Source organism: Diabrotica virgifera, chromosome 2 (genome assembly GCF_917563875.1).
Source record: "Diabrotica virgifera virgifera chromosome 2, PGI_DIABVI_V3a".
In the NCBI taxonomy this organism is placed as follows: Eukaryota; Metazoa; Arthropoda; class Insecta; order Coleoptera; family Chrysomelidae; genus Diabrotica; species Diabrotica virgifera.
Genome location: NC_065444.1, coordinates 165656839 through 165683885, shown reverse-complemented (window position 1 = coordinate 165683885; position 27047 = coordinate 165656839). Strand labels below are relative to the sequence as shown.

At 33.2% G+C, this 27047-nt stretch overlaps 1 protein-coding gene across 1 annotated transcript; it reads right to left on the bottom strand.

Annotated features, from left to right (window-relative positions):
* Positions 1-11127: 11127 nt before the first annotated feature.
* Positions 11128-26206, bottom strand: LOC114329544 (uncharacterized). Its single transcript, XM_028278688.2, has 2 exons — positions 26055-26206; positions 11128-11606 (listed from the first exon to the last, which is right to left on the bottom strand). Exons 1-2 carry the CDS (start codon positions 26112-26114, stop codon positions 11247-11249), a joined length of 420 nt encoding a protein of 139 aa, XP_028134489.1. The 5' UTR covers positions 26115-26206; the 3' UTR covers positions 11128-11246.
* Positions 26207-27047: the final 841 nt, after the last annotated feature.

Here is a 27047-nt window from a genome sequence, read left to right as displayed (position 1 = left end):
ATAGTATAACTGGTCCAAAAAAAGGCCTAACCCAAACATCCAAAGTAAAAGTTTTCCTTCAACACCAAATTGTTCTATATGGACCACATATTGTTCAGTAAAAAGTTACACCATTTTGAGCTTCCGGTTTGGGGGGCAGATGGGGGAGAAGTCGGTAAATTAGTAGTTTTTTTACGTTTTTCGTCAATATTTCTAAAACTATGCTTTAGCGTAAACAATGTTGTATACAAAAATATTCTACATGAAATTTAAAACAAAACATGTTGTATGCATAATTGTTATAACATCAACGGTTCCAGAGTTACGGAGGGTGAAATTCGAGGTTTTCGATACTTTTTTATTTTTTGGGCAATGTATGGTATAACTCTATACCAAAAACCTAGACATCCAAAGTGAAAGTTATCCTCCAACAATAAATTGTTCTATATGATCCACATAATGTTCAGAAAAAAGTCACACCATTTTGAGCGTCGGGTTTGGGGGGAGAGGGGGGGATAAATCGGTAAATATAAAAAGTATCGAAAACCTCCACTTTTCACCCTCCTTAACTCTGGAACCGTTGATTTTATAACAACTATGTATAAACCTTTTTTGTTTTTAATTTTATGTAGAACATTTTTCTATAGAAGATTCTTTACGCTAATGCATAGTTTTAGAAACATTAACGAAAAACGTAAAAAAACTACTAATTTACCGACTTCTCCCCCATCTCCCCCCTAAACCGGACGCTCAAAATGGTGTAACTTTTTACTAAACAATTTGTGGACCATATAGAACAATTTGGTGTCGAAGGAAAACTTTTACTTTGGATGTCTGGGTTAGGCCTTTTTTTGAACCAATTATACTATACTAACTCCGTAACTTTGGAACCGTTCATTTTAGAAGGGTTATGCACAGGACCTTTTTTATTTCAAATTTAATGTAGAACAATTTTGTATAGAAGGTTGTTCGTGCTAAACCGCATAATTTTAGAAATATTGACGAAAAACCTAAAAAACTACGAATTTACAGATTTCTCGCCTCTCCCCCCAAACTCGACGCTCAAAATCGTGTGACTTTTTTCTGAACATTATCTGGACCATATAGAATAATTTGGTGTTGGAGGATAACTTTCACTTTGGATGTCTGGGTTTGGGTCTAACTACACCATACTAATATGGTACTTTTTTGGTATTGCTCAAAAGAGGAAAAAATAAGCTTTTCTGTGATATATTACTCGGTCTAGGTTGCTATTTAAAATAAAGCAAGATGGCGACAATACGCTAAACGTTGACGTTACATGGATTTAAAATTTTCTCCAGAAAATGCAGAATATCATATCACATGATGCTAGATTTTCATAAATATATATTCATCGGTTTTAGATAAATTACTGTGTTCCCATACTTTTTCACTACCCTGTATATTTCAACTTTTTATTTTCAAATAGAATAGATGCTTAAAGACTTTTGGAAACAACTATAGTATGGTGCTATATAGTATATACTTTTAATTTTAAAATAGTGCTTGAATACGAGTAAATTTATTGCATAATATGTTATGGTCAAAGCCCGAATTTCAGACACTCCTAGGTTTGCCTAGGCAATCCTCAGGTCTGACTGACGGTCTTAGTCAAAGCCCGAAATAAATTACAGTTTCGGCCTTTGACTAGTCAATCCTAGGAGAGACTAAGTTGGTCAGGCAAAGGTCGAAATTTAATTTTATGAAATCGGGGTTTGACTAGTCAAACCCCGATCTAGTTCAGAGAAATAAGGAAAAAAAATAGCCGGTTGGTGACACAACCCCCTCCAGGCCGAAATCAAATTTTTTGAGTAATATGGACATCTATCATAGTAACCTATATATTTCCTGCAGCCGATTTTGATGATATACATAGTTATAAACAAATGAAGATCAAAAAACGGTAAATTTTCGCTTTTTTCGTCTATTACTAACAAAATAGGCATTTTAAACAAATTTGAGAGTAAGAAACTCATAAACGGTATAAAAAAAACTTCAATATGGCGTTTGATTAATATGTCTATCCTTATTGGTTGCTTAGAAAATTGCAAAATAATTCATAAATTTTGAGTTTTTATAAATATTTATAACTTATGTAAAAATTAACTTAGAACCTTCTTATTACACGGAATGCTGAGAATTATGGTGCTTAATTTATACCCTAAATTTCGAAGAAATTGGTCAAATAGTTTAAAAGTTATTTAATTTGTTTATCCCAAATTTATTTTTTTTGCAACACTGTAAGTCAGAAAATGATGAAGCTACAGTAATACTTTGGATAGTTTATGGAAGAAGGAAACTTACAGTATTAATTTAATTAAAAAAAATTACAAAAAATAACTATAAATATTGCAAAATTATTTTGCAAAAACATGTGAATTAAATAAATGGGGGGGCTAACTTTGTCCCTAATTGTCCTACGACAGTTGTTTTTCTTTCTAATTGTGTATAAAAATTCAGTCTTTCTAGATATGAAAAAATATTTTTTCTACAGGTAATGGTTAAAAAGTTATTCTAATTGTTTATAAGTAAGCAAAAAATCGACATGTTCTTTCAAAATAATTTTACACTGTTTAAAATTATTTTTTGTCATTTATTTTTAATAATGGTAATAGTATAAATGTTCTTCTTTCATAAACTGTCCGAAGTATGATTGTAGCCTCATAATTTTCTGACTTGTAGTGTTGCAAAAAAATGAATTTGGGATAAACAAATTAAATAACTTTTAAACTATTTGACCAATTGCTTTGAAATTTAAAATATAATTTCAGTACAAGAAGTATCAGCATTCCGTGTAATAAGAAGGTTCTAAGTTAATTTTTACATACGTTATGAATATTTTTAAAAACTCAAAATTTATGATTTATTTTGCAATTTTCTAAGCAACCAATAAGGATGGACATATTCAGCGAACGCCATATTGAAGTTTTTTATACGATTTATGAGTTTCTTACACTCAAATTTGTTTAAACTGCTTAACTTTTTGGCAATAGACGAAAAAAGCGAAAATTTAGCGTTTTTTGATCTTCATTTGTTTATAACTATGTATATCATTAAAATTGGCTGCAGGAAACATATAGGTTAATAATATAGATATCCATACTACTCAAAAAATTTGGTTTCGGCCTGGAGGGGGATGTGTCACGAGAAAAATTTTATTTCTCTGGACTAATCCCCAAAATCCTAAAAACTAACGTAATTTGACGATAAAATATCTCGAGCTGAGAAGTCGAGAGGGGGACGTCGAGGCAACCCGTATTTCTATTCCCCACTTAGGTGCAAATAGCGGTTTTCTGACCGTCATCGCAACGTCGCGTATTAACGTTGGGGCATTTAATCCAACGTTAAGACGTCGTAATATTACGTCTAATTGCTTCTTGGGACTTTTTTAGGGGCGATTGAGAGTAAAATTTTTCATAAATCTGCACGCATGCGCACACAGACAGTATGACGTTTAGTTGCTAATCTTTCAAATCTTGTATCAGCGCAAATAAGCCATTAAAATAATATATTAGTGTTTTTTAGTAAATGTATTTTTTATTATAATTTTGTGTCTTTGGATTTGTCTTTCTTGGGCGTAAAATAATAAAACATCTATTTTTATATTTCACTTGTCACAGTGATATGTAATTATGTATATCTGAAACGTCAGTAATATGCGCCTCGATGGCCTGGTTGGTAGAGCATTGGACCAGAAATCGAGAAGTCGCGAGATTGCGGGTTCAAATCCCGGACGATTCATCCTTTTTTCTTTTTTTTTTTAATATTTGTCATTGTTAAGTTTTGGTTAATTTTTGGTAATTATTGTTAAGTTTTTGTATTGTAACTGTTAAGTATATTTATTTCGTTAAAATTATAATAGAAGTATAACTCCTTACGTGCGTACAAAGTACACACACACATTCTTTTTTTTTTTCATCGAGTAGATCATGGTCCAACATGGGTAAAACATGAGTTTATAAGACAAGATTTGCCGATAATTGCATAATTAGTTGATACTGAAGACTCAAACTTCAACACTAAAAACAGGCACCTAAATCAGGCACCTACTGATGGCAGCGAAGATTCATAACGAACGATTTGGATATAATCGTAAAAACTCTAACTGGTCTGTCTCACAGACCCAATCTTAGTCACGGAAGGTTAATTTAACCAAAAATTCAGACGCACACTGTATTTAACTATACAGGGTGTTAGTTAATAAGTATGAAAAATTTTAAGGGCTAATTCTACATGAAAAATTAATCCCGGTTTGCTCAATAAACATATGTCCGCAAATGCTTAGTTTCCGAGATACGGAGTGTTGAAATTTTTATTTCAAACTACCAATTTATTTATTGCTCTAAGACCAGTTGAGCTATGAAAATGAAATTTGGTGAGTTTTAGGAGGTAGTTATTACGCATTTTTTGACATATAACTAAGAATTTTGTATTCATCATTGGCGCGCCTACGGGTAATGGTCTGAATTTTTTAAAAGAAAAAAATAGTACGCCACTGAGATATTTCGGATTAAAATTATTTTTAAATTCCACGTCTAATTTATGATAAAAACCTTTCTTGCATTTTTTTCATATGATGCACCCTTTTTACGCAGAAAAATAAAACCTTGACGCGTATTTTTCATTTTTTAATACATTTATCAAAAAATATCCAATATAATAATACTAAACTAGAATAATTACAGAAAATATTACTAATAAGATTTTAACTAGGTGCAGAGCTACAACAAATGTTAAAAAGGATCTCCTTTAGAGGTTATAGAAGAATTTTATATTCATCATTGGCGTGCGTACGGGTAATGGTCTGAATTTTTTTAAGAGAAAAATAGTACACCACTGAGATATGTCAAATTAAAAATCATTTTTGAATTGCTGGTTCAATTTGCAACAAAAAATCTTTCTTGCCTTTTTTTCATATGCGGTGCCGTTTTTATGTAAAAAAATAAAACATCTTAACATTTACAAAGTATTTGAACTAAGTTTCTATGCATATGGAAACTACCTCAAATACTTTGTAGGCGTTAAGATGTTTCATTTTTTTGTATAAAAACGGCGCCTCGTATGAAAAAAAGGTAAGAAAGATTTTTGTCGTAAATTGGACGAGAAATTCAAAAATGATTTTTAGTTTGACACATCTTAGTAGCGTACTATTTTTTTCTTCAAAAAATTCAGACCATTACCCGTACGCGCGCCAATGATGAATATAAAATTCTTCCGTTACGTGTAAAGGAGATCATTTTAAACATTTTTTGCAGCTTTGCACCTAGTTGAAATGTTATTAGTAATATTTTCTGTTATTGTTCTAGTTTAGTATTATTATATTGGATAGTTCTTGATGATGTACTAAGAAATGAAAAATACGCGCCAAGATGTTTTATTTTTCTGCATAAAAACGGTGCATCATATGAAAAAAAGGCAAGAAAGGTTTTTTTATCAAACACTAAACGTGGAATTTAAAAATAATTTTTAATTTGAAATATCTCAGTGGCCTACTATTTTTTTCTTTAAAAAAATTCAGACTATTACCCGTATGCGCGCCAATGATGAATAAAAAATTCTAAATTTTATGTCAAAAAATGCACAATAACTGTGGGAATAAAAGTAAATGGTCGACCAATCAATAATATACGGTTTGCTGACGACACTATTTTATTAGCCGAATGTCTTGAGGATTTACAACAAATGGTTGACAGAGTGGTAGAAGTCAGCCAAGAAAACGGACTGTCCCTAAACACAAAAAAGACACAATTTATGGTAATCACAAAAATTCAACAGCGCCAAGAAAGCATAACAATACATGGAGAACAAATTAAAAAGGTTGAAAAATATAAATATTTGGGTACAATAATTAATGAAACTAATGAGTACACAGAAGAGATTAAAGCAAGAATAGGACAGGCAAGAAATGCTTTCAACAAACTAAAAAAAGTACTCTGTAGCAGGGAGATTACAATTTCTTTAAAGATAAGACTTCTGAGATGCTACGTGTTCTCCGTATTATTCTATGGGTTGGAGGCTTGGACATTAAAGAAGAATGTTTCGGACAGATTAGAAGCCTTCGAGTTATGGGCCTACAGAAGAATATTAAGAATAAGTTGGGTGGATAGAGTCCCGAATATCGAGGTGTTGAGAAGAATGGGAAAAGATAAAGTGATTTTAAATACAATTAAAGTCAGAAAACTGCAATATCTGGGACATGTTATGAGGGGCGAGCGTTATAACTTGTTACAATTGATAATGCAAGGAAGAATACAGGGTAGAAGGAGTCGCGGAAGAAGATGCATCTCCTGGTTAAACAATTTGAGAGCTTGGTTTAATTGCACTTCTGCTGATCTCTTTAGAGCAGCGGTATCGAAAGTGCGAATTGCCGTGATGGTTGCCAACCTTCTTAGAGGAGATGGCACATGAAGAAGAAGAAAACTCACCAAATTTTATTTTCATAGCTCAACTGGTCTTAGAGCAATAAATAAATTAACAGTTTGAAATAAAAATTTCAACACCCCGTATCCCGCAAACGAAGCATTTGCGGACATATGTTTATAAAGCAAATTGGCATTATTTTTTCATGTAGAATTACCCCTTAAAATTTTTCATACTTATTTACTAACACCCTGTATAAAAAAATTAACTTCTGTTACATTGCTTGTATTAAATTTAAATTTGTACAATTGCATGCCGTAAAATTAAACCTTAACACAAATGGTTAGAGTGCGTGGCCTACTTTTTTCGAAAGCAGCCTAATTTGTTAGGTCATGTAAACGCAACCCTGGCAAATTGTCTGTTGGGACTACAATAAAAGAGAAATTTTGTTTCACGTGAAAATAAAATCTAATTTGAAGACAAAAAAGATAACATTCTATGCAGCATTTAACAAAACAATTAAAATGAGAAGGATTAATTATTTAGGTACTAAATTAAAAGCATACCAGAAAACGGTAAAAATAATATAGGTGTTAATACATACACTACAAAAAAAGAAAGACCGTTTTAAAAATATGAAATAAATAGTCAAATACAGAAATATTTCTCAGATGTGGATGGTACCGGAAACATTATACAGGGTGAGTCATGATGAACTGTAATTACTCCTACTTCGTATGAAAGCCCCTATAGGGAATATAAAAGAATCATTAAAAAGTGTTCCATTCTAAAATATTTACAGGACGAGTTGAAAATTCTGACTAAAATTTCTATTTGTCATAGTCATAACTTTTGAACGCAAAGTTCATTGTGTCCCATATTTTGGTCAAAAGTTACTCTACTACAACTTAATTAACTGATTAATTGAAACCAGAAAAAAATTGGGTGCGGTATTCGTCTGGTTCTTGAACCGTTATCGATCGTTGGATAATATGTTTGCTAATATACTCGCTATAGTGACGTTATTGACAGCAGCTCTGAATGCTGATGTAGTCGATTTTCTATACTATTGTTTATAATAATTTTCAGCCATGGTTCTCTTCTTCTACCAGAACCACCTCGGGTCTTCCTGTGAATGATCAGATGCAAAAGTTTATATTTTTCAGGGTGTCCCATAATGTGATCGAAGTATTTCAGCTTGCGTTGCTTTATGATATTGACCAGTTGTGTTGTTAGGTTCAAGCCGTAGTTCAGCCAGATTCTTAGTAGTCGTCGATACACCTAAATCTAAAAAGCTTCCCAGTTGTTTCCCAAAAACCAGTTGTGTTGTTAGGTTCAAGCCGTAGTTCAGCCAGATTCTTAGTAGTCGTCGGTACACCTAAATCTAAAAGGCTTCCAAGCGTTTAAGCACAGCTTCACTCAGAGTCCACGTTCCACTCCATATAGTAGCACTGGAAAGATATAGTACCAATATATAATAGTACCATATAGTACCAATATATAATTTGAACGCGAAGGTCGATACGAAGATCGTGGCTGCAAAGTATGTTTCTGATTTTTCCAATATCGGCATATCTAATATTTTTCACTGTTACCCCATTCACAATAATAACTTCTGTTCTCTCCATTAAGGCTTCCTTAAATATTTCCTCTGACTACAGGTTAAAGAGTAAAGGCAATATTATACAGCCTTGTCTCACTAGCCGTTTTATATCAATCTATTTCATCTAACAGTTTTTCTCAACTTTTATTCTTGTTACTTGTTGCCAGTATAGATTTGTCATTATTAGGAAATCTCTATGTTCCAATTTATTTGTTTTCAATATTTTTCGCATTTCGTTATGTATTAGCTTTCCGAAATCGTTTGTACAGATGTATAAATTGTTGTATGTATGCTATGTATTACTTGCAGGAATATCTTCAAACGTGACTCAAGATTTTTCTGATAATCACTGCATGTCTTTGCACGATGGTTTATTAATAATCTGACAAATATTGACTTAAGCCAATCAGTTGGTAGTATTCTAGTATCATCAATTCTGTTAAAGAGGCCATGTAGTGCTTTAATTCCATTTTCACTTTAGTATTCTACTTAAGTATTTTAGTACTTACCTCATCGGGGCTAAGTACATGCTTTTCCATGTTTTGCCGTTTGTGTTGCCCATATACCCTCACTTTCTGTTATAGATGGACCTGTCATACCAATCTATAGTTCGTCTAATTTACTTCCCGTTGCACGTCATTATTTACGTTAGAGATCTATGTTGACATTGTTGCCCAATTACAAAAAATTCTTGAGTTCATTTTAAATCAAATAGATCACATAATTTTTGCGGAAGCGGATTATACAGCAAAACAAATTAATATTCAATGTAAATAAATAAAAACTTTAGAAATAGAAAAGAAGAATTAAGTTATAATCCTACGTTAAAGTGCTTAATAAAAACAGTAAATATAAACAAACCAATACTTATAGTATAGTAAAGAATCAAAACAAGTATGAATTGTCATCGCCGCAACTGTTAAATAAATATTAACAATTTATGCCAAAATATCACCTTCGTTCGATTACAGTAACAGTGTGTTTCGAACAAATGTGCTTCATCAAAAAGCTTTATAATCCATTTATACAAATTAATTGAAAAAATATTATTGTGTTATTCTTTAAGTTAACATTAATAGAAATCTTTAAATTATATTTCTACGCGTACATAATAAAATATGTCTAGTGGCTGTAATGCCAGTGTAATTGGCAAAATGATTCTAAAAAAGAACACACCTACCGCCTAAGTATTTCGTGTTGGTATCATGCGACGTCACGGGCTATGACGCGGATGACGTGCAACGGTAAGTGAAGTAGACGGACTATATGTATTATAGTATTCTAGTTTCTCACCTTCAAATAACTTAAAATGTAGTTTTTTAATTATTTTAGCTTTTCTTTGGTGTCTAATATCCTGTGTGTGTTTTTGTCTTATAATCTTTGGAATAGTTTCCGTTTTTTTCCGGCGATCTCTTTTAATTTATTGTGCAGATAAAAATGATAAAAATATATCGTGCTTCTTGTGTTGTATTCAATTTTATTATATTTTTACTATAAAATTGTTTTTCGCAGGTCATAACTTTTGTGTGCTTATTACGTCGATCCTCTTGTAATCGCTCTTATCCTTATTTGTGGCGCATCTTTTACGTCCATGAGTCTTGGTAGTTCTTTTGTGATCTACTCTAGTTTTCTTCTTGTTTTTACCGCACTTAAGTTTGTTGTTGAACGGTCTTTAATATACAGTGTGTCTGTCTGCGTAACTTGGAACCATATGGGAAACTTTTTTATTATCCATTTTACGAAAAAAAGTTATTCTTCGCAAACTGCTATGCTTAGTCTAAAACCAAAGATGAAATTGTTAGGTATCACATTTTATCAACAGTATACGAGGTATATCCAAAAATATTAATTTCGCTCAGGAGTAAAGTACTTTTAGACATATTTAGCAATATAGAAAACTATTATAAACAAAAGTTTTTTGGAATTAAAAATTAGGTTATAATGTGCAATTTTGCAATTACTTCCTTCTACTTGAAATAAAAATTCTTTTAAAATTTTTTCCGAAATTGCAGATACCCAACATCACTTTATTTTTGCAGATACCCAACATCACGTTATTATTAATTTTACGAAAAAAAAATGTATTTCCTATAAAAAGGTCTAAAAACTAAGATGCAATCATAATATATCAAATTTGATTAACAGTATACGAGGTGTGTCCAAAAATAAGAATTTCGCTCAAGAGTCAATTACATTTAAGTTTACAATATTTCAATTTGAAGGGTGTAATTGCATATTGAAACTTAGTTTTTAATTCCGCACAAATTTTTAATATCATGATTTTGAATATTGTGAAAAATAAAGATATTTGACTCTTGAGCAAAATTCATATTTTCTGACCTATCTCCTATAAAATTGATAAAATTTGATATCCTATAACCGAATCTTAGTTGTTAGAAAATGCAGAACTTTTTATAAGGAACAAATTTTTTCGTTAAATTAATAATAATGGAGTTATAAATAAAAATGATGTTGGGATTTTTTTTAATTATAAGAATGTAATTGCATATTAGAGAATACATTTTAGTTACAAACAACTTATGTTAATAACAATTTTCGATATTGTCAAAAATAAAGGTACTTTACTCTTAACGCGAAATTCATATTTTTGACATACCTCGTATACTGTTGATAAAAGTTGATATCTGATGATTGCATCTTAGGTTTTTGACTATGCAGAGCAACTTATGAAAAATAACTTTTTTTTGTAAAATTGATAATACAAAGGTTTTTTCCCATATGGTTCCAAATTACGTAGACACACTGTATATTTATCATACACATAATCGCTGGCCTCATACGCCAGTGCAGGTGGGTTCAAGCCTGCCAAAGACTAAAAATAATACGAGCCGTCTCACCGTGCCTCGGAGAGCACGTTAAGCCATCGGTCCCCCTGGGCTAGTGTATATCGACACTAGTTACTTGAAACAGGGTTAAAGATGTAAATGGCGCCGGAACAATCCGAAACGATCTCCCCGGCAAAAATGCCATAAGATATTGTTGCCGATGGATGACTGAGGTATTATTATTCAATATAATTTCAATTATCTGGGGTAGTTTATCGTTATTAGTTTCACTGGCACTCACCGTAACTTGATAGTGTTGTTGCACTAATCGTTTCATGGTTAAGTGTTCCCGCGAATGAGTTTTAGCGAAAATAAAGATTAGTGAAAACAGATTTTTATTTTAGTAAGTACAACATTTTTAAGATAATACATCATTTTTAAGTTAAAGCGACTGACCTATTTTACATTTTAACAAATTATTATATTATAGTGTGTATTTACTTTTCACCGGACAAACTCTGAAAAGTTGAAAGGACACACTTAAAATTTTTGACTGCGCTTTGTTCAGCTGTCAAGCCAGGCAGGCGTCTTCCACAGTCGTCGAGAATTTTTTGAACGATCTCACGAGTTGGTATACCTGACGAAAGATCAGCTTCCATTACCTCGGGATTAATATCCCCATTAGGGAATAGGCTGCCGCATTTTACTAATCGGCATAATATATGAGAGCCTTGATTTTCTGCAGTTTCCAGGTCTTCTGATTGTATCCAATCATCAGAAGCACGAGTACCCGGGTCCTGTTGGCATGAATCAATTATTTTATTCATGTTGTCTTCATATTCTGGAGAGAAGTTGATCTAAAATGAATACTTAAAATTAATTAACTATGATCTTGCTGTGTTATGTACAAAAATATTAATTTAAGTTTTAGTCTCAAAGAAGAATACTGGATCTGAGACTAAGTGTATCGAAAATCAACACACACCGACAGATGTCCAAGTTACTAGGCTGTTCAATAAGTTATGCGGTTGGATAAGAGAGGGCGTTGCTACTAGCGACATTTTTTTTGTTATGGTGGTACACCCTTCATAATATGAACGTGTGTAAAATTTTATTTCAATATGTAAATTTATTCTTTGTTTACAAGCCATTTAGTATCGGCCTGGCACAGTATTTTTTATAATGGAGACAATCAAATATCGTGCAGTAATTAAATTTTTATTTTTCAAAGAATTAAAAGCAAAGGAAATTTATAAACGAATGTTGAAATTGTATAAGTTTAGTACTCCTTGCCTTCAATTAGTATAGTAGAAAGATGGGTTGCTGAAAATCATCGAGCGCTAAAAGAGATTTAGTAGAAGCCCTAGGTATCTCATTGGGCGGTGTAAGCAATATTTTGACTGAATTATTGGGTTTCAGAAAGCTGTGTTCACAATGGTTCCGCATTCGCTAACAACGTAGCAACAAAAACACTAATCGAAGCGCCAGAGGGGTCACCGTGTCCTTTTCATTCTGATGGACAAACTCAACGGTTTCTTATGGATTTTTGGCTGCAGATTACGAATTTCGAGGGTGGATTTCGATCCAAGTGGTCAAAAAATTGTTATAAACAACTTAATTTTTTATAAGGCTCTGGCTATTAAACTAAAAGAGATAAAGAAAATGGTTAAAATAAAATTTGTTCCTTAATAAAAAAACGAAGAAAAAACGTTTACTAAATTTACAAAATACAAAATTAAAACTCAAGATATTGTAAAACTGCGCGTGAAAATGAGCCCTGGAAAGTCTCATTTTAAATCTTAATTAATATGCTTCCAAACAAAGTCTGTTAAATTACTTTATCTTCATTTGTTTTAAAGTTATACCCGTTTGAATTTATATTTTTTTTAAATTGTACATTAATTTGTTTATAAGGGTTTCAAGTAAATTTGAGCTATAAACATTTATACTTTAATTAACGATAATAATAGATAAACTCAAAAGGAACAGTTTGAGCTTATGAAAATGTTCGTAAGTTTATTTTTGGCCAAGATATCGATATTTTGGCTACGAATTTCGTCACTGACTTGACTGTGAGCCGATCTTGCGCCTCATATCGCGTTATTACAATATCGATATCTTGGCCAAAATGTTCCTTGAGTTCTTCTATCAATTATTATTAATTAAGGTATAAATGTTTATAGTGTGTTAGCATCTATTTTTTAAGGTACGAGGAGAATTTTCTTTGTGAATTATGTACTTTTAAATTGGTAAAACAAAAACTCTGGATATTATTGTAAGCTTTTAGACCGGCTTAAGCGAATAATTCGTGACAAAAGACCCGGTTTGCAGAAGAAAAAATTATTTTTCATCAGAACAATGCACCGTCTATGTGATCATTTTAACACTACTGCTACTATCGGTTTACAGCGTTCTCCGACGCCTTTCGACTCCTAACTGCCATTCTTCTCTGTTTAGCCATAGTCCTGGACAGATTTCTTTCTTTTCTAGTTCTATTTCAATTCTCTCCCTCCACCTTCTTCTTGGCCTTCCTCTGTTTCTTCTCCCTTGTAGTTTCCATGCCAAAATCTGCTTAGGGACCCTGTCATCTGGCATTCTGTGTACATGGCCGTACCATACTAATTGTTTTGTTTTTATGCCATCAATTATTGTATGTGTGACTCCCATCATTTCTCGTATTCTCTCATTTGGTATCCGATCTCTTCTTGATTTGCCTGCTGCTCTTCTCCAGAAGTCCATTTCTGTTACTAGTAACATTTTCTCCGTTCTTTGTTTCAGTGGCCAAACTTCACTGCTGTATGTGATTATACTTTTAAGTATGGTGTTGTACATGAGCTGTTAGTTTGCTTTAGATATTGTCTGGTCCCACAGAATGTCGTTCATCATGGATATGGCTGTTCTACCCTGTATGTTTCTGTCTTTTATAGCAGCATCGAGTGTTTAATCTTGAGTTATCTTTATGCCAAGGTACTTGCATTTATCGCAGCATTTAATTTCTACCCCATTGTCTAATGTAATGGACTGCTTTGTTCGTCCAATGCATATGGCTTGAGTTTTCTTAATGTTAATTTCATTTCCAGTAGAAGCATTTTAACAATGATGGCTAAAATCCATGAATGAAAGTTTAAGTTATTGTGGGAGCATCCACCACATTCACTAGATTTGGCCCCTAGCGACTTTCATCAGGTTTCAATATAAAAAAAAAATCATCCGTGGAAAGTATTTTTCATCAAATTATGAGGTCATAACAGCTGTGGAATCGTATTTTGCAGACCTTCATATTCTCATTTGAGGGATGGAATTTATAAATTAGAATCTTGTTGTAGCAAGTGTATTGTATAAAACTTATTAAACAACCTAGTACAAATCAAATCACAACATCAACGTTAAAAATCGACTCATTAAATCCTTATATAATTATAGAGACATAATTACTTGTTTTAACGAAAACTCATTTTTAGAAGAAAAACAATAAGACCTGTTTTATTAAAAAAATGATTATCCTTTGTAGTTTATAAATAAGGAATTGTCAAGATTAGATCGAATGGAACAGAACAACTTAGAACGGGATCCTATAACATTCGCAAGAAATAATACGAGGAAAGTATCAATACATACAGTAAAAGGACAATCCGAGAAACACAATAAGAAAAAAAGTTCAATATTTCAACAACATTCAAAGCAAAAAACAGATTGAGATCTATTTTATCTGAAACTAAATCTAGCAATGAACAATAAAGAACAAAGAATTGTATTTATAACATACCTTGTGAATGCGAACAATATTGTTTATGTGAAACATCACGACCAATAAACGTTATAACAAACTAGTGTTGCCCAAATGCAAGACCAAGACGAGACTTGGACAGTCTTGGTCTTGGTCTTGCACCAGTACACCTGGTCTTGGTCTTGGTCATGGTATTGCACTCCCAGTCTTGGTCTTGGTCTTGGTCTTGCAGCAAGAGTCTTGCAAGTCTCGCAGTTACCCACTAGCATATTGCTATTTATTAATAAACAACTCACATTAGGTGGGTTTGAACCCACGATCTAAACTATCCCTGCCTATACTCTAACTAACTGGGCTATCTACCATGTCCCACGGGAGTCAGTCTGTTTCTTAATAAACGTTTGCATTTAATAACCTGACATAATGTGCTAAAACATGGTGAAAACACAAAAAATCAAACAAATGACATAAACTTATCTAGAGTGTATTTTAAAGAACATTATCTGTCTAGAAAGGGATTGATGGACTCTCACATTAGGTATATGAAATGAAATGGAATAAAAGAGTTCTACAATTTGCCGTTTATTCAAATAAAAAATAAAAATAAAATACAAATTAATTTACAGCACAGTACGCAATAGCTTTGACACTATTATTAGAAGAAAATTTTTGTTTGCTTTTAGTTGAAAATTTTAAGATTGACTTTTTTTTAACAAGAATTAATACAAAGTAATACACGCAGTTTAATTATACAACATTTATACAGAGTGAGTTTTATGTATGGAACGCCTCAAATATCTCGGAAACGACTTGAACGATTTTTATAGAATTTGGTGAGTAAAGTAGAATGCGGCCGATATTATACATAGTAGTAATTACAGATTGTTACCAGATCTTGCGTTTTTTTGAAAATATAATGAACTTTAGTATTTCGAATAGAACACCCTGTATATTTTTGCATTTTGAACCATAACTACTAATTAATTTTCATGTAATATTTCCTATACCGAAGTGCCGTAATTTCTGAGTTATTTCTATATTTATTTAAAAAAAAATTAAACAAATTATAAAAATCAATTGTTTAGCCGTGGCAGACTTATTTTAGGTTCTTTGAATCATATGGAACAGAAAAGGTCTTTTGTAGTTTTTGTCTAAAGTTATTCGTTTCCGAGTTATAAACAATTTAAAACTGAAAAAAATCGAAAAATGACGATGTTCAAGGCTCAAAAATACAAGTAATAGCTATTTGTATAACAAGGGAGGAAAGTGCTACTTTTCCTTCCGAGAATGAAGCTTACTGCCCGACGCGTAGCGGAGGGCAGTAATCATCCAAGGGAGGAAAAGGCACTTTACTCTCATGTTATACATATGGTTTTTCCACCTTCCTCAAATAACAAGTTCTTCTTCTTCTTCTTCCTTTATTGGGTTATATCCCTCGGGATAATTCGCCCAGCTTACACCAGGGAAATACTCTTGTCTTGCTCTGGGCAGTCGAATATTTCCAAATATATATGTTAAAGCCTCAATTTTTTTTAAATATATATTAGCAGGAACATCTTCGTATAGGGCCAGACAGTCCCTACAGGAAAGGCAATATTATACCATAAGGGTTAAGGCTTTTATCATTTGGAGGTCCAATATCTTTTTATATCTTTATCTTCTTAATTTTTTTAATTCAAATTTGGGAATTGATTAATTTATAAATTAAGTTTGGCTAAGTTAAGGAATTTAAGGAACAGGTTAATCCTACGTGGATTAAGGTTGGACATAAGTAGGCAAATTTCAATGGGAGTAGGGATATTTGTCTTGGCTAATTCTTTATATAGGTCAAAATTGGGTGACATATTTATAGGGCACTCAAAAATCAGATGATTTAAGGACCCAACTCGGCCACAGTCACAATATGGGTCATCTTTTACTCCTATCCTGAATAGGTGAACTGGAGTAGCACAATGACCTGTCCTCATTCTAATAATGGTGGTTATATGTCTTCTGTCTTGGTATGCAAAATTGTGGTACCAGGGGAGTTTATCTATCTGACCTACAATTTTAGAGTAAAATGAATTATTTCGATTTTTCCCCTGCCATTCTTGCTTCCACCGATTCCAGATGGAATGCTTGATGTCTGGTAGAAAGTTGGAATAGTGAAGAGTGATACCAGCAGCTACATTTAAGGTTCTACCTATATTAGCTAGTTTATCAGCCATCATGTTCCCTTTAATATTCGAGTGTCCTGGAATCCATGCCAGACTAATATTAACGTTATTTTCTTTCGCTTCAATGATGCCTCTCTTGGTCATGAACGATGAATGTTCTGTTTCCATAGAATAGGTTGATCTGCCTATTTTCTGTAAGGCACTTTTAGAGTCCGAGCAGATGATTGCTTGTTTAATCCCATTTTTCAAAATAATTTGGAGGGCATGATTAATTGCGACAATCTCACCCGTACATATTTGGGTATACTTAGGTAGTTTACTGGTATAAGAATAGTTGATCTCTCGGCTAGAGACACCAAAGCCTGCTGATCCTTCATCATCAACCGAGCCGTCCGTGAAGAATTTGGTGTGACTAGGTTTATTTAGAATTATTTTTGGAGTTGAACTGAGGCAAGTTCATCCGAACGATTAGATTGGATATTTATGATTGGAATTGTTGATAATTGATGGTCTAGTTCAAAGTTATGGCATGGGTATAAGTCACTTAAATATAGGTTGGGATAAGTACTTTTAAATTTGTTTTTTAAAAGCACTAGAAATGGAATACTTCTGTTTTTCCAATGATTTTGGTTCCTTTGAATTGCCAAGTCTAACAGGTCGAGAGCGGAAATAATTGGGTTGCCAATTAACATTAAATTTTTTAATATAAATTTATAGCTAAGCCATTCCCATCTAGATTTAAGCGAGATCTGACCACTTTCACTTAAGAGAGCATGAATTGGGGTAGATTTCATGCATCCAGTTATAATTCGGATACTTTTGTATTTTAGTTTCTCCAATCTTTTAATTAAGGAAGTTGGACAATCGAAAATTACCTGGCAGCCAAAGTCCAGATGGCTCTGAATCAGACCATTGTGTACAATTTGTAAGGTTTTTGGATCACTTCCCCAATAAGTCCCACAAAGAGCTCTCATCACATTCAGGCCACGATTTACTTTTAGTTCTATTGAGTTTACATATGAATTCCACTTTAAGTTTTTTTGAATATTTACCCCCAGGTATTTGACTGAATCCACCCAACCAATATTCTGGTTACAAAATATTACGTTAGGGGGAGAGATTTTCGTGTTTCTTTTTGTAAATAGTATTGCAGAAGATTTGTTCTTAGACAGATTTAAATTGTGGTCTAGCAACCATGATTCCATCTGAATCAATAATTTATTTACATTAATTACCAATTCATTAATATCACTCCCTCTAATCAGAAGAACCAAATCGTCTGCATACTGAATTAGTTTGCATGAAGAGGGGATTAAATTATACAGGGAAAGACAATATAGGTTGAAGAGGATAGGGCTTAATGGGGAACCTTGGGGTAATCCCAGACTTGATTTTCTTGGGCCATGGGTTTGTCCCAGTTTGTCTTTGACAAATAGCTCTCCATCATTTAGAAGGCAGAAAATCAAATTAGCCAGTTGGGTTGGAATGTTATACTTTAATAATTTGGAATAAAAGAGTGATATATTGACATTATCATAAGCAGAAGAGATATCTAGTAATATGCCAACAGTGTATTGATTTTGAGCGAAGCCTATTTGAATTGTTGAGGTGAGGTATATAAGGCATTCCGTACAACCTCTACCCCTTCTAAATCCTAGTTGTAGTGGATTAAAAATCTTATTATGTTCCACAATCCACTCTATTCTATTCTCTATAAGAGTTTCGAGCATTTTGCCTACACATGAAGAAAGAGCTATTGGTCTAAAGTTTAACGGATTATTACAATCTTTATCTTTTTTGATTATAGGTAAAATTACTGATTGTCTCCACTGAACAGGAACTATACCCGTTCTAAGACTTTCATTGAAAAGTTGAATTAATAACAAAGATCCAACAACGGGAAGATTTTTTAACATTGAGTAGGAAATCTGATCCAAACCAGGAGCCGAGTCAGATTTAATTGAGAGGGAGTTCTGATACTCGTCGAGAGCAAATGGCGGTTCTAGGGCTTGAGGAGATCTAACCAATACTTTATTGACAGCGGAAAGGGGGGTTAAGCAACATAGAATTTCGTGGGATATAGGAGTAGAGGGCAATTGTGTATATATTGAAGGTTTCGAAGCCGATACCTTATTAATTTTCTCCCACACAACTTTTAGAGGAGTGTTTCTATTTAATTTACTGCAAAATAGTCTGAAACTATTTTTACGTTTTGATTTTAGGAATTTTCTTGATTTGGCTATATTCTTTTTAGCCTCGATATAGTTTTCCATTGAGGGGGTATTTTTAAATTTTTTTAAGGCAGACACTCTCGCAGAGACGACTTCAGCACATAAGTCATCCCACCATGGAATGTGGTATTTGGAATTATTAGGAGGGTGAAGCCAAGGTATTGTTTCATCAGCTACCGATGATATGGAGTTAGTAAAAAATTCGTAATCTTCCCTGGGAGAAGCTAAGAAAATGCTGTTTAAATCGTTATGATAAGTAGACCAATCAGCTTTCTTTAGATTTCTTCTTTTACATGAATGCGGGGAAGATTGAGGACATACACCTATCTGACATATTATGGGGAAGTGGTCACTAGTTCCAGTATCTGAAATAGTGGACCACTTGCCCACACTGGCTGCCACATCGACTGATGCCATTGTTAGATCTACTACCGACTTACTGCGTCCTGGGGCCACCAGTCTAGTTGGGGACCCATCATTGAGAAATACTAGCTCAGGTTCCTCCAAAGAATCAAAAATAATCCTACCATTGTGACTGTCTCTAGAACTACCCCATGCCTTATGATTACAATTTAGATCACCCATGATTAAAAATGGCTTATTAAGTAATTTAACAAGGGAAAACCAGTTGGATTTGGAGATAGAGTTGTCTTGTGGACAGTATATATTAAGAATATTCAAATTAAAGTTAGGGAGAAATGTGAGTTGGAATTGGACATCATGATTGAAGCCTGGATTGGCAATTTGAATTTCCCTATAATCAATATTATTTTTGATAAGAGTAATTAATCCGCCATAGCCATCCTCTCGATCTTTTCTGATTATTTGATACCCTCTACATCTTATAACATGTTGGTTTGAGAGCCAAGATTCGCTAATAAGGATTATATCTGGGTTAAGGTTTTTTATAAGGATTTTTAGATTGTCAGAATTAGTGTTATACGAACGTATATTCCACTGAATAATAGTTATCGGAGTGTTAGGATTCATTATAAAGAGTATGTTTGCTAGACCAAGGAGTCAAAAGATCTCGAATCCTCAGGCTCGAGATCCTCTATTCCCCTCCGACCCTGGTTTACATTTGTATTGAAAGGTGATACACTTTTGTTTATGCTAGTCTTTAGATCTGCCATATTGTAAGGAATGGAGTATGATTTTGAGTTTATTAAGTCCCCAATGAAGGTCATGACGAGCTCCCTGTGAGATTGGTTCAGCATAGACATGGCCTGATTGAAATCCAAATGAAGTTGGGATAAAGATTGTGAGTTAGTGATTTGAGAATCAGAGTGAGCAGGATTGAATTTTGAAGTCGAAGGCTCATTTATTCTTCTACCTGATGGATTAACAAGTAGTCTTTGGTGGGAGATTTTATCATAACCTGTATTTTCTTGTATTGAAGGTCTTCTTCTTTTTGGTGGAGATTGAGTGACTTGACTAAAAGATTTTGAATATTGAGCTGAGGCTGCAGACCTCCTCTCCTGTGGTAAGATGCCATTATAATTATTCTGATCGCTATGTAAGGGGGGGAAATCGTTTATGTTTAAAGATGAAATATTATGGATCCTAGGAACCTGCTGACTTGCCTCATAGAAAGATAGATTAGAAAAGGACATTAGATCCTTAATATCTTTTTGTCTGACTCTCTCTCTACAATTACGACTATTTGATTCATGGTCAGAAGATTTGCAGAAAATGCAATATTTTGTACACGTGTTAGATGAAGAATCCTCATGAGAAGTTCCGCATCTAGCACATTTCTTTTTTCCTCTACATTGGTTCGTAGAATGGCCATAAAGTAAGCAATTTCCACATTGAAGAACAGGGCTGATGAATGGTGTGACCCTCATTGGTAGTTGATATATGGAAATTTCTTTAGGAATAGTTTTTCCTGAAAAAGTTATGCTAATAGTTCCCGTGGAGACAAATTCAACCTTTGAATCCACTTGTACTCTCCGGTTCATTCGCTTTACACTTAATATCTTACATAAAGCCAAGTTGGTTTCTGATGCCTCCTTTATTTCTTCCTCTGTGAATCTTTTATTAACTCCCCTTACTATACCCCTACAAGAAATCTGATGAAATGGAATGAACACGTCATACCCTAGGGCTTCCCAATCTTTCCTCACAACGAAATCGTTGGCTGCTTTTCTAGTGGCAAATAATACCCCTATCCTGTTTTTACCTTTTCTACTGATTTTCGTGATGTCTTTAATTTTTAAAACAGAAATAGATTTAGCTATACTTAACACGTGGTAATCTCCAATATTTTTATCCTGACCCTGGACAAATACTTCATAAGGACCTATGTCGGTCTCCGAAAATAGTATTTGTTTTTTTCCTTTAAGACTTTTCTGAATAATTGGAGGTTGAGATTGACATTCATGTTGGTTGATTTTATTAGGAGGGTCAGGTGGTGGAGGAGGATCGGGAGGAACTTCTTCCTCCATCTTATGCGGCAGACTGACGAATTTAAAATCTATGCCAGTCGATGCAAATTAGAAATTAACAGGGAAATATAGATAGTTTTGGCCCTTACCCTTTGGATGAGTCGTCCGTTCACCTCGAACGATAATCACAGATTTGTCTATTTTAAGTTTTCTTCCAAAAAATCAAATGTCAAACACAACAAAATTCACAACAGATATTCACTGCGAAAAGAAGCCGAGGCTGTTCATCCCAGCGGACCTCGACTTCTTATCAACGATAAATAAAAAATTAACAAGAATTAACAACTTGTTTTCACACTAAATTAGGTTTGATGAGGTTTTTTTAGCAAAAATTAAAAACTGTCAACTGTGACGTTTTTTCTGGTTTGAAAAAAATCCCACTCTCCAAATAACAAGTTATTTTTTCATTTTTACTTAATTTATTTTATGTAACTAACCAACAAAATTTATTAGAACTAAATCGAACAAGTAGGTACAATATAACTGTCAACTGTAAAATATGAGTCAAATTATTAATGTAAACATTGTTAAATCAAAATACCAATTTACTGTTTTTTACCATTCTGCAAAATACAGAGTGTTTTATAAATAAATGTTAAAATGTATAGATACTTACGTAATAGAAAATAGATATTATACAGGGCGTCAATAAGTTCTATTTCATGAATGACATATGACGTTACTTTTACTTTTCCTCCCTAGGGAGAAAAAGTACAACTTTGCTCCCTACAATCAGGTCCGGAAAAGTATACTTTCGGTAGAGGTAGGTGAAAAAAAATATTATTTTCGAAATCTCGAAGTGCCTAAACTGAAGTTTAAACTTTATTTATCAGTTGTCGATAAGTAATTTGTTTATTTCATTTTAAAAGACATTGTTTTTTAGTTTTTAATGAAGCCCGATCACCCATCCTCTCATAAGTTCTTCATTAACAATAAAAAACAATGGCAAAATCACACATCGGCCAATATCTCTTTTTATATAATAATAAATATCTCTTTTTTTGAAATTTTAAGGTTTTTTAACATTCTACCGTGCGCGAATGGACTATACATGGTAGCCAGGCATTATCTTATCTAGTGCTTTTTCAGCAAAAATTTTTATTTGGCCGATTGATCTAATATCTAATTGCACACCCTGCAAAAAGTATGACGTTTAGTCTTTACGATATGGATAAGGAAAAACAATTGAGTGGTTGTCCGTAATAGTGAATATGGTATTCGTATTATATTTTTATCACCTTATAGGCGACATATTTCTTTAAAAGTTTCAATGCGATATTGTTATACACACAACACAAGAAGATTATTTTATGAAAGGTTGCTATTCTCAAAATCTAGACAATTGCTCAATTGTAATTAATTTCGGAGCGAAGGCGTCGTCTGATATTAGAAAAGAATGATATATTTTATTTTTACATTGTATAATAATTTATTATGACCTCTGAGTACGTGTCCAATAAATAAGTGTTCATATTTTTAATTCGGTATGTATGTTCATCGTATTGTTCATAATGCTGATAAATCCATTTTTCCAAATTTTTGTTACATATTTTTTTGTATCTCATAGTCTCTAAGCATATACCCGAACTAATATACAGGGTGTAACAAAAATACAGGTCATAAATAAAATCACCTATTCTAGGACCAAAAAGAGTTCTAATGAACCTGTACAAATATGCATATAAAAAAGTTACAGCCCTTTGAAGTTACAAAATGAAAATCGATTTTTTCCAATATATCGAAAACTATTAGAGATTTTTTATTGAAAATGGACATGTGGCATTTTTATGGCAGGAATATCTTAAAGAAAAATTATAGTGAAATTTGTGCACCCCATAAAAATGTTATGGGGGTTTAATTCCCTTAAACCCACCCAAACTTTTGTGTACGTTCCAATTAAATTATTATTGTGATACTATTAGTTAAATTCAATATTTTTAAAACTTTTTTGGTTCTTAGTATTTTTTCGACAAGGCAGTTTTTATCGAGTTGCGGCTTCTTTTCTAATATGTTTACGTACAAATTTTATGGGGGTTTTGTTCCTTTAAACCTCCCAAATGGTTGTGTACATTCCAATTAAACTATTACTGCGATACCATTAGTTAAACACAGTGTTTTTAAAACTTTTTTGCTTCTGTGTATTTTTTCGATAAGGCACATTTTATCGAGATGTGACTTCTTTTTTAATATGGTTTAAAATATACCTAAATATGTAAATCATAAATAAATTTTCCTATTATTATCAAATCTCCATAATGGTACTTAGCCATATCACAGATGAACATAACATATATGTGGCCATATACAAATGTGTGGTGGATTTGACAAATAATATGCAAAATATTTCGACAAATACTGACTTTTGGAAAAAGTACCAAGAGGCAAAGAAGTTTTTAAAGCATTGTGTTTAACTAATGGTACTACAATTATAATCAAATTGAAACGTACACAAAAGTTTGGGGGGGTTTAAAGGAACCAAACCCCCATAACATTTTTATCGGGTGTCTAAATTTCACTATAATTTTTTCTTAAGATACTACTGCCTTAAGAATGCCACATGTTCATTTTCAATAAAAAATCTCCAATAGTTTTCGATATATTGGAAAAAATCGATTTTCATTTTGTAACTTCAAAGAGCTGTAACTTTTTTTATGTGCATATTTGTACTAAGGTAAGTTAGGTTCAATCGAACTATTTTTGATCCCAAAATATGTGATTAAATTTATGACCTGTATTTTTGTTACACCCTGTATTATTCCATAAAACGACACTCAAACTGCAAGACGCAAGAGTCTCGCAGGCTTGGTCTTGTTCTTGCTCAAGTCTTGCACGGTCAGTCTTGGTCTTGGTCTTGCTAAAATAAGGCGGTCTTGTTCTTGGTCTTGGTCTTGCTAAAACGCAAGAACAAGGCCAAGACTGCAAGACCAAGACCGATTTTGGGCAACACTATAACAAACACATTCAAGTGAACCGGGAATACTATCAACGTGAAAGGAATGCCAAAAATACAGACTTAATAGATATCAAGGCTTTGATTGAGTTATTATATCTAGTTCTCAAATATAGCCGATTAAACTGTGAGGTATTATAGGACAAAAAAGAAACAGGCGTTTTGTGCGTGTGGGCTTTCAGTCCGTACCAGAAAAATTATGTTCTAAAACTGGAAGCGAGCATCGAAATATTGTGGTGTTGATATTATGTGGTAAATATACAATGTTTGAAATACAGTTCGAACAATCACAGGCGTTTAAAACGCATTTTGGGCTGCGACAGGGAGATGCGCTGGCGTGTCTCCTTTTCAACATAGCTCTCGAAAAGGCGGTCAGAGAAGCCCTAATAGACAACAGAGGAAACATTTTTAATAAATCATCCCAAATCTTGGCATATTATGCAGATAATGTAGACCTAGTTGCCCGCATAACACGCAAGCTAGAAGAAATGTATACCACCTCTTCAAATGCCTAAAAGATATGGGCCTGCAAGTAAACGAGGTGACAACTAGGATGATGGCATCAACACCCAAAAATAAAGCCAAAAACATCGGTCACCAGTTTACAGTTGATATATCTACCTTTGAAGTGGTGGAAAAATTCATATACTTAGGCTCCCTGATCACCAAGGAGAACGTCATGACGGAAGAAATCAAGCGAATGATAATCCTAGCAAGCAAATGCTATTTTGGACCGAGTAGACATACGAAAAGCAGAAGCTTAAGCCAAAAAAACAAAATAATCATATACAAAACCGTTATACAACCAGTGTTGATATATGGATCGGAATCAACTATTCTAAATGGGAAATAAGCTACTGAACTATCTTTCAGTAAAATCGTCCCAGGAAAGCAACTCATAAATATTGTCAATATCAAGTATTCTACTTTAAAATGTATAATGTATGTCTAAATTGCCGATATAAATGGGTCAGGTTAAATTGCATTATTAGAAGGATTATTTACTAAGCAACATTTTTTATAAGCAATTTATTAATATTTTGTATTTTGACAACGACATCCGATGTGGACGTCGAAACGGTAATAAAATGATTTTTTTAGTTAAATTGTGGCTTATTTCCTATTTAGAATAGTTGATTACAAAAATGCCACAAGAAAATAGCTTCATAACAACATATGGGTGACATGGACCATCTCCAAGGCAGATGAAAACTTTCTGCTTATATTTGAATGAAGGATCCTGAGAGGAATATTCGTTGGCATCTACGAAAATGTGTTTAGAGGAGGAGGTGTACAAATACGAGGTATATGATAGATGATAGATATAAACATATATTTGGTGGTAAAGACATAGTATCTCTTATAAGAATAGGAAGACTAAGATGGGCAGGACATCTAGCAAGATCACAGCAGAACAACCCTCCTAGAAGAATCCTTATGTCCAACCTGTGGAAAGTAGAAATAGGAAAAGGCCAACTCAGATGGCAGGATGGTGTAGATGAGGATGGAATTAAAATAGGCGCAGCAAACTGGCAGCGGTTGGCAATGGATAGGACTGACTGGCTTAATAGACTTTGGAAGGTCGAGGCTTTTTCATAGGGCTGTAGAACCATTGATAATGAAATGATGAAATATAAAATGCATTTCCCTAGCCTAGATAATCTAAGCCCTTGGGTTTAACACTCAAATCAACAAGAATCCACAATAAAATAATATTTTTCCAAACTGACTAAAATTTTACAGAAATACTATCACTGGACTACTTATTACTTTAAACTTGATTAATATACTTGCCTTTCCAATTGCTACCTCCCAAAATGCCACAATAAAACAACAGATTAACAGTGTCTTCATGTCTGGGCGTATTAGAAACAGAAATACACTCTCTGTATTGTAACTAAGATGAGGCAGGAGTATTAATAATAGTAATAATACCGACTTGGTATTATATTATATAGGTATTTAAACGCCAACCATTAACGCCAATTTCAATTAAGCAGGCAATTATATTTCAGAAAATTGGCGAATTATTATTATGAACCATATGTTTGCGTGCTAAGGGCTTATTATATTAGTTTTGACTCAAATTACTAGCAAATATTCTTGTACTGATTGAAAAACAATAATTGCAATTGTACATTTAGCGGTAGTTCGCAATAATAAAAAAATTAACCTACAATAAAAGAATAAATTGCATCAACACGCAAGTAGGTACACGCAAGTAAATAATAGGAACGTATTGAACAGGTACTATTTTTGATGGATTCGGCCATTACTTGATGGAAATTCATTTTATCTAACAAAAAAAATTTAAAACTTGTTTTCATCTTCTTCTTTTTCTTCTTTAGCATATTTCTATGAAACTTTGGACATAGGCCTTCCCCAAATCTTTCCATAACTGTCTGTCCTTGGCTGAGCTTTTCCAATTAGTTCCTACAGCTTTTATAATATCGTTCTTTCATCGCATCTGAGGTCTTCCTCTTCCTCTTCTTCCGGTCCACGGTCTCCAGTTTTGTATTTCAGCATTCCATATTTAATCTTCCTGTTTCGTATTGTAGCCCGCAAATCTCCACTTTAACCCTGTTATCTGTTCAGTTACATTTTTTAGTTTTGCTTTCTCTCTTATCCATTTGTTTGATTTTCTGTCGAGCGGTTTTATTCCCAACATGGATCTTTCCATTTTGATTTGAATTATTTCTATTTTGTTTATGTTGGCCTTTATTAATATCCATGTTTCTGAGCCGTAAATCAGAACAGAAAGGATGCACTAATCCAATACATGGGTTT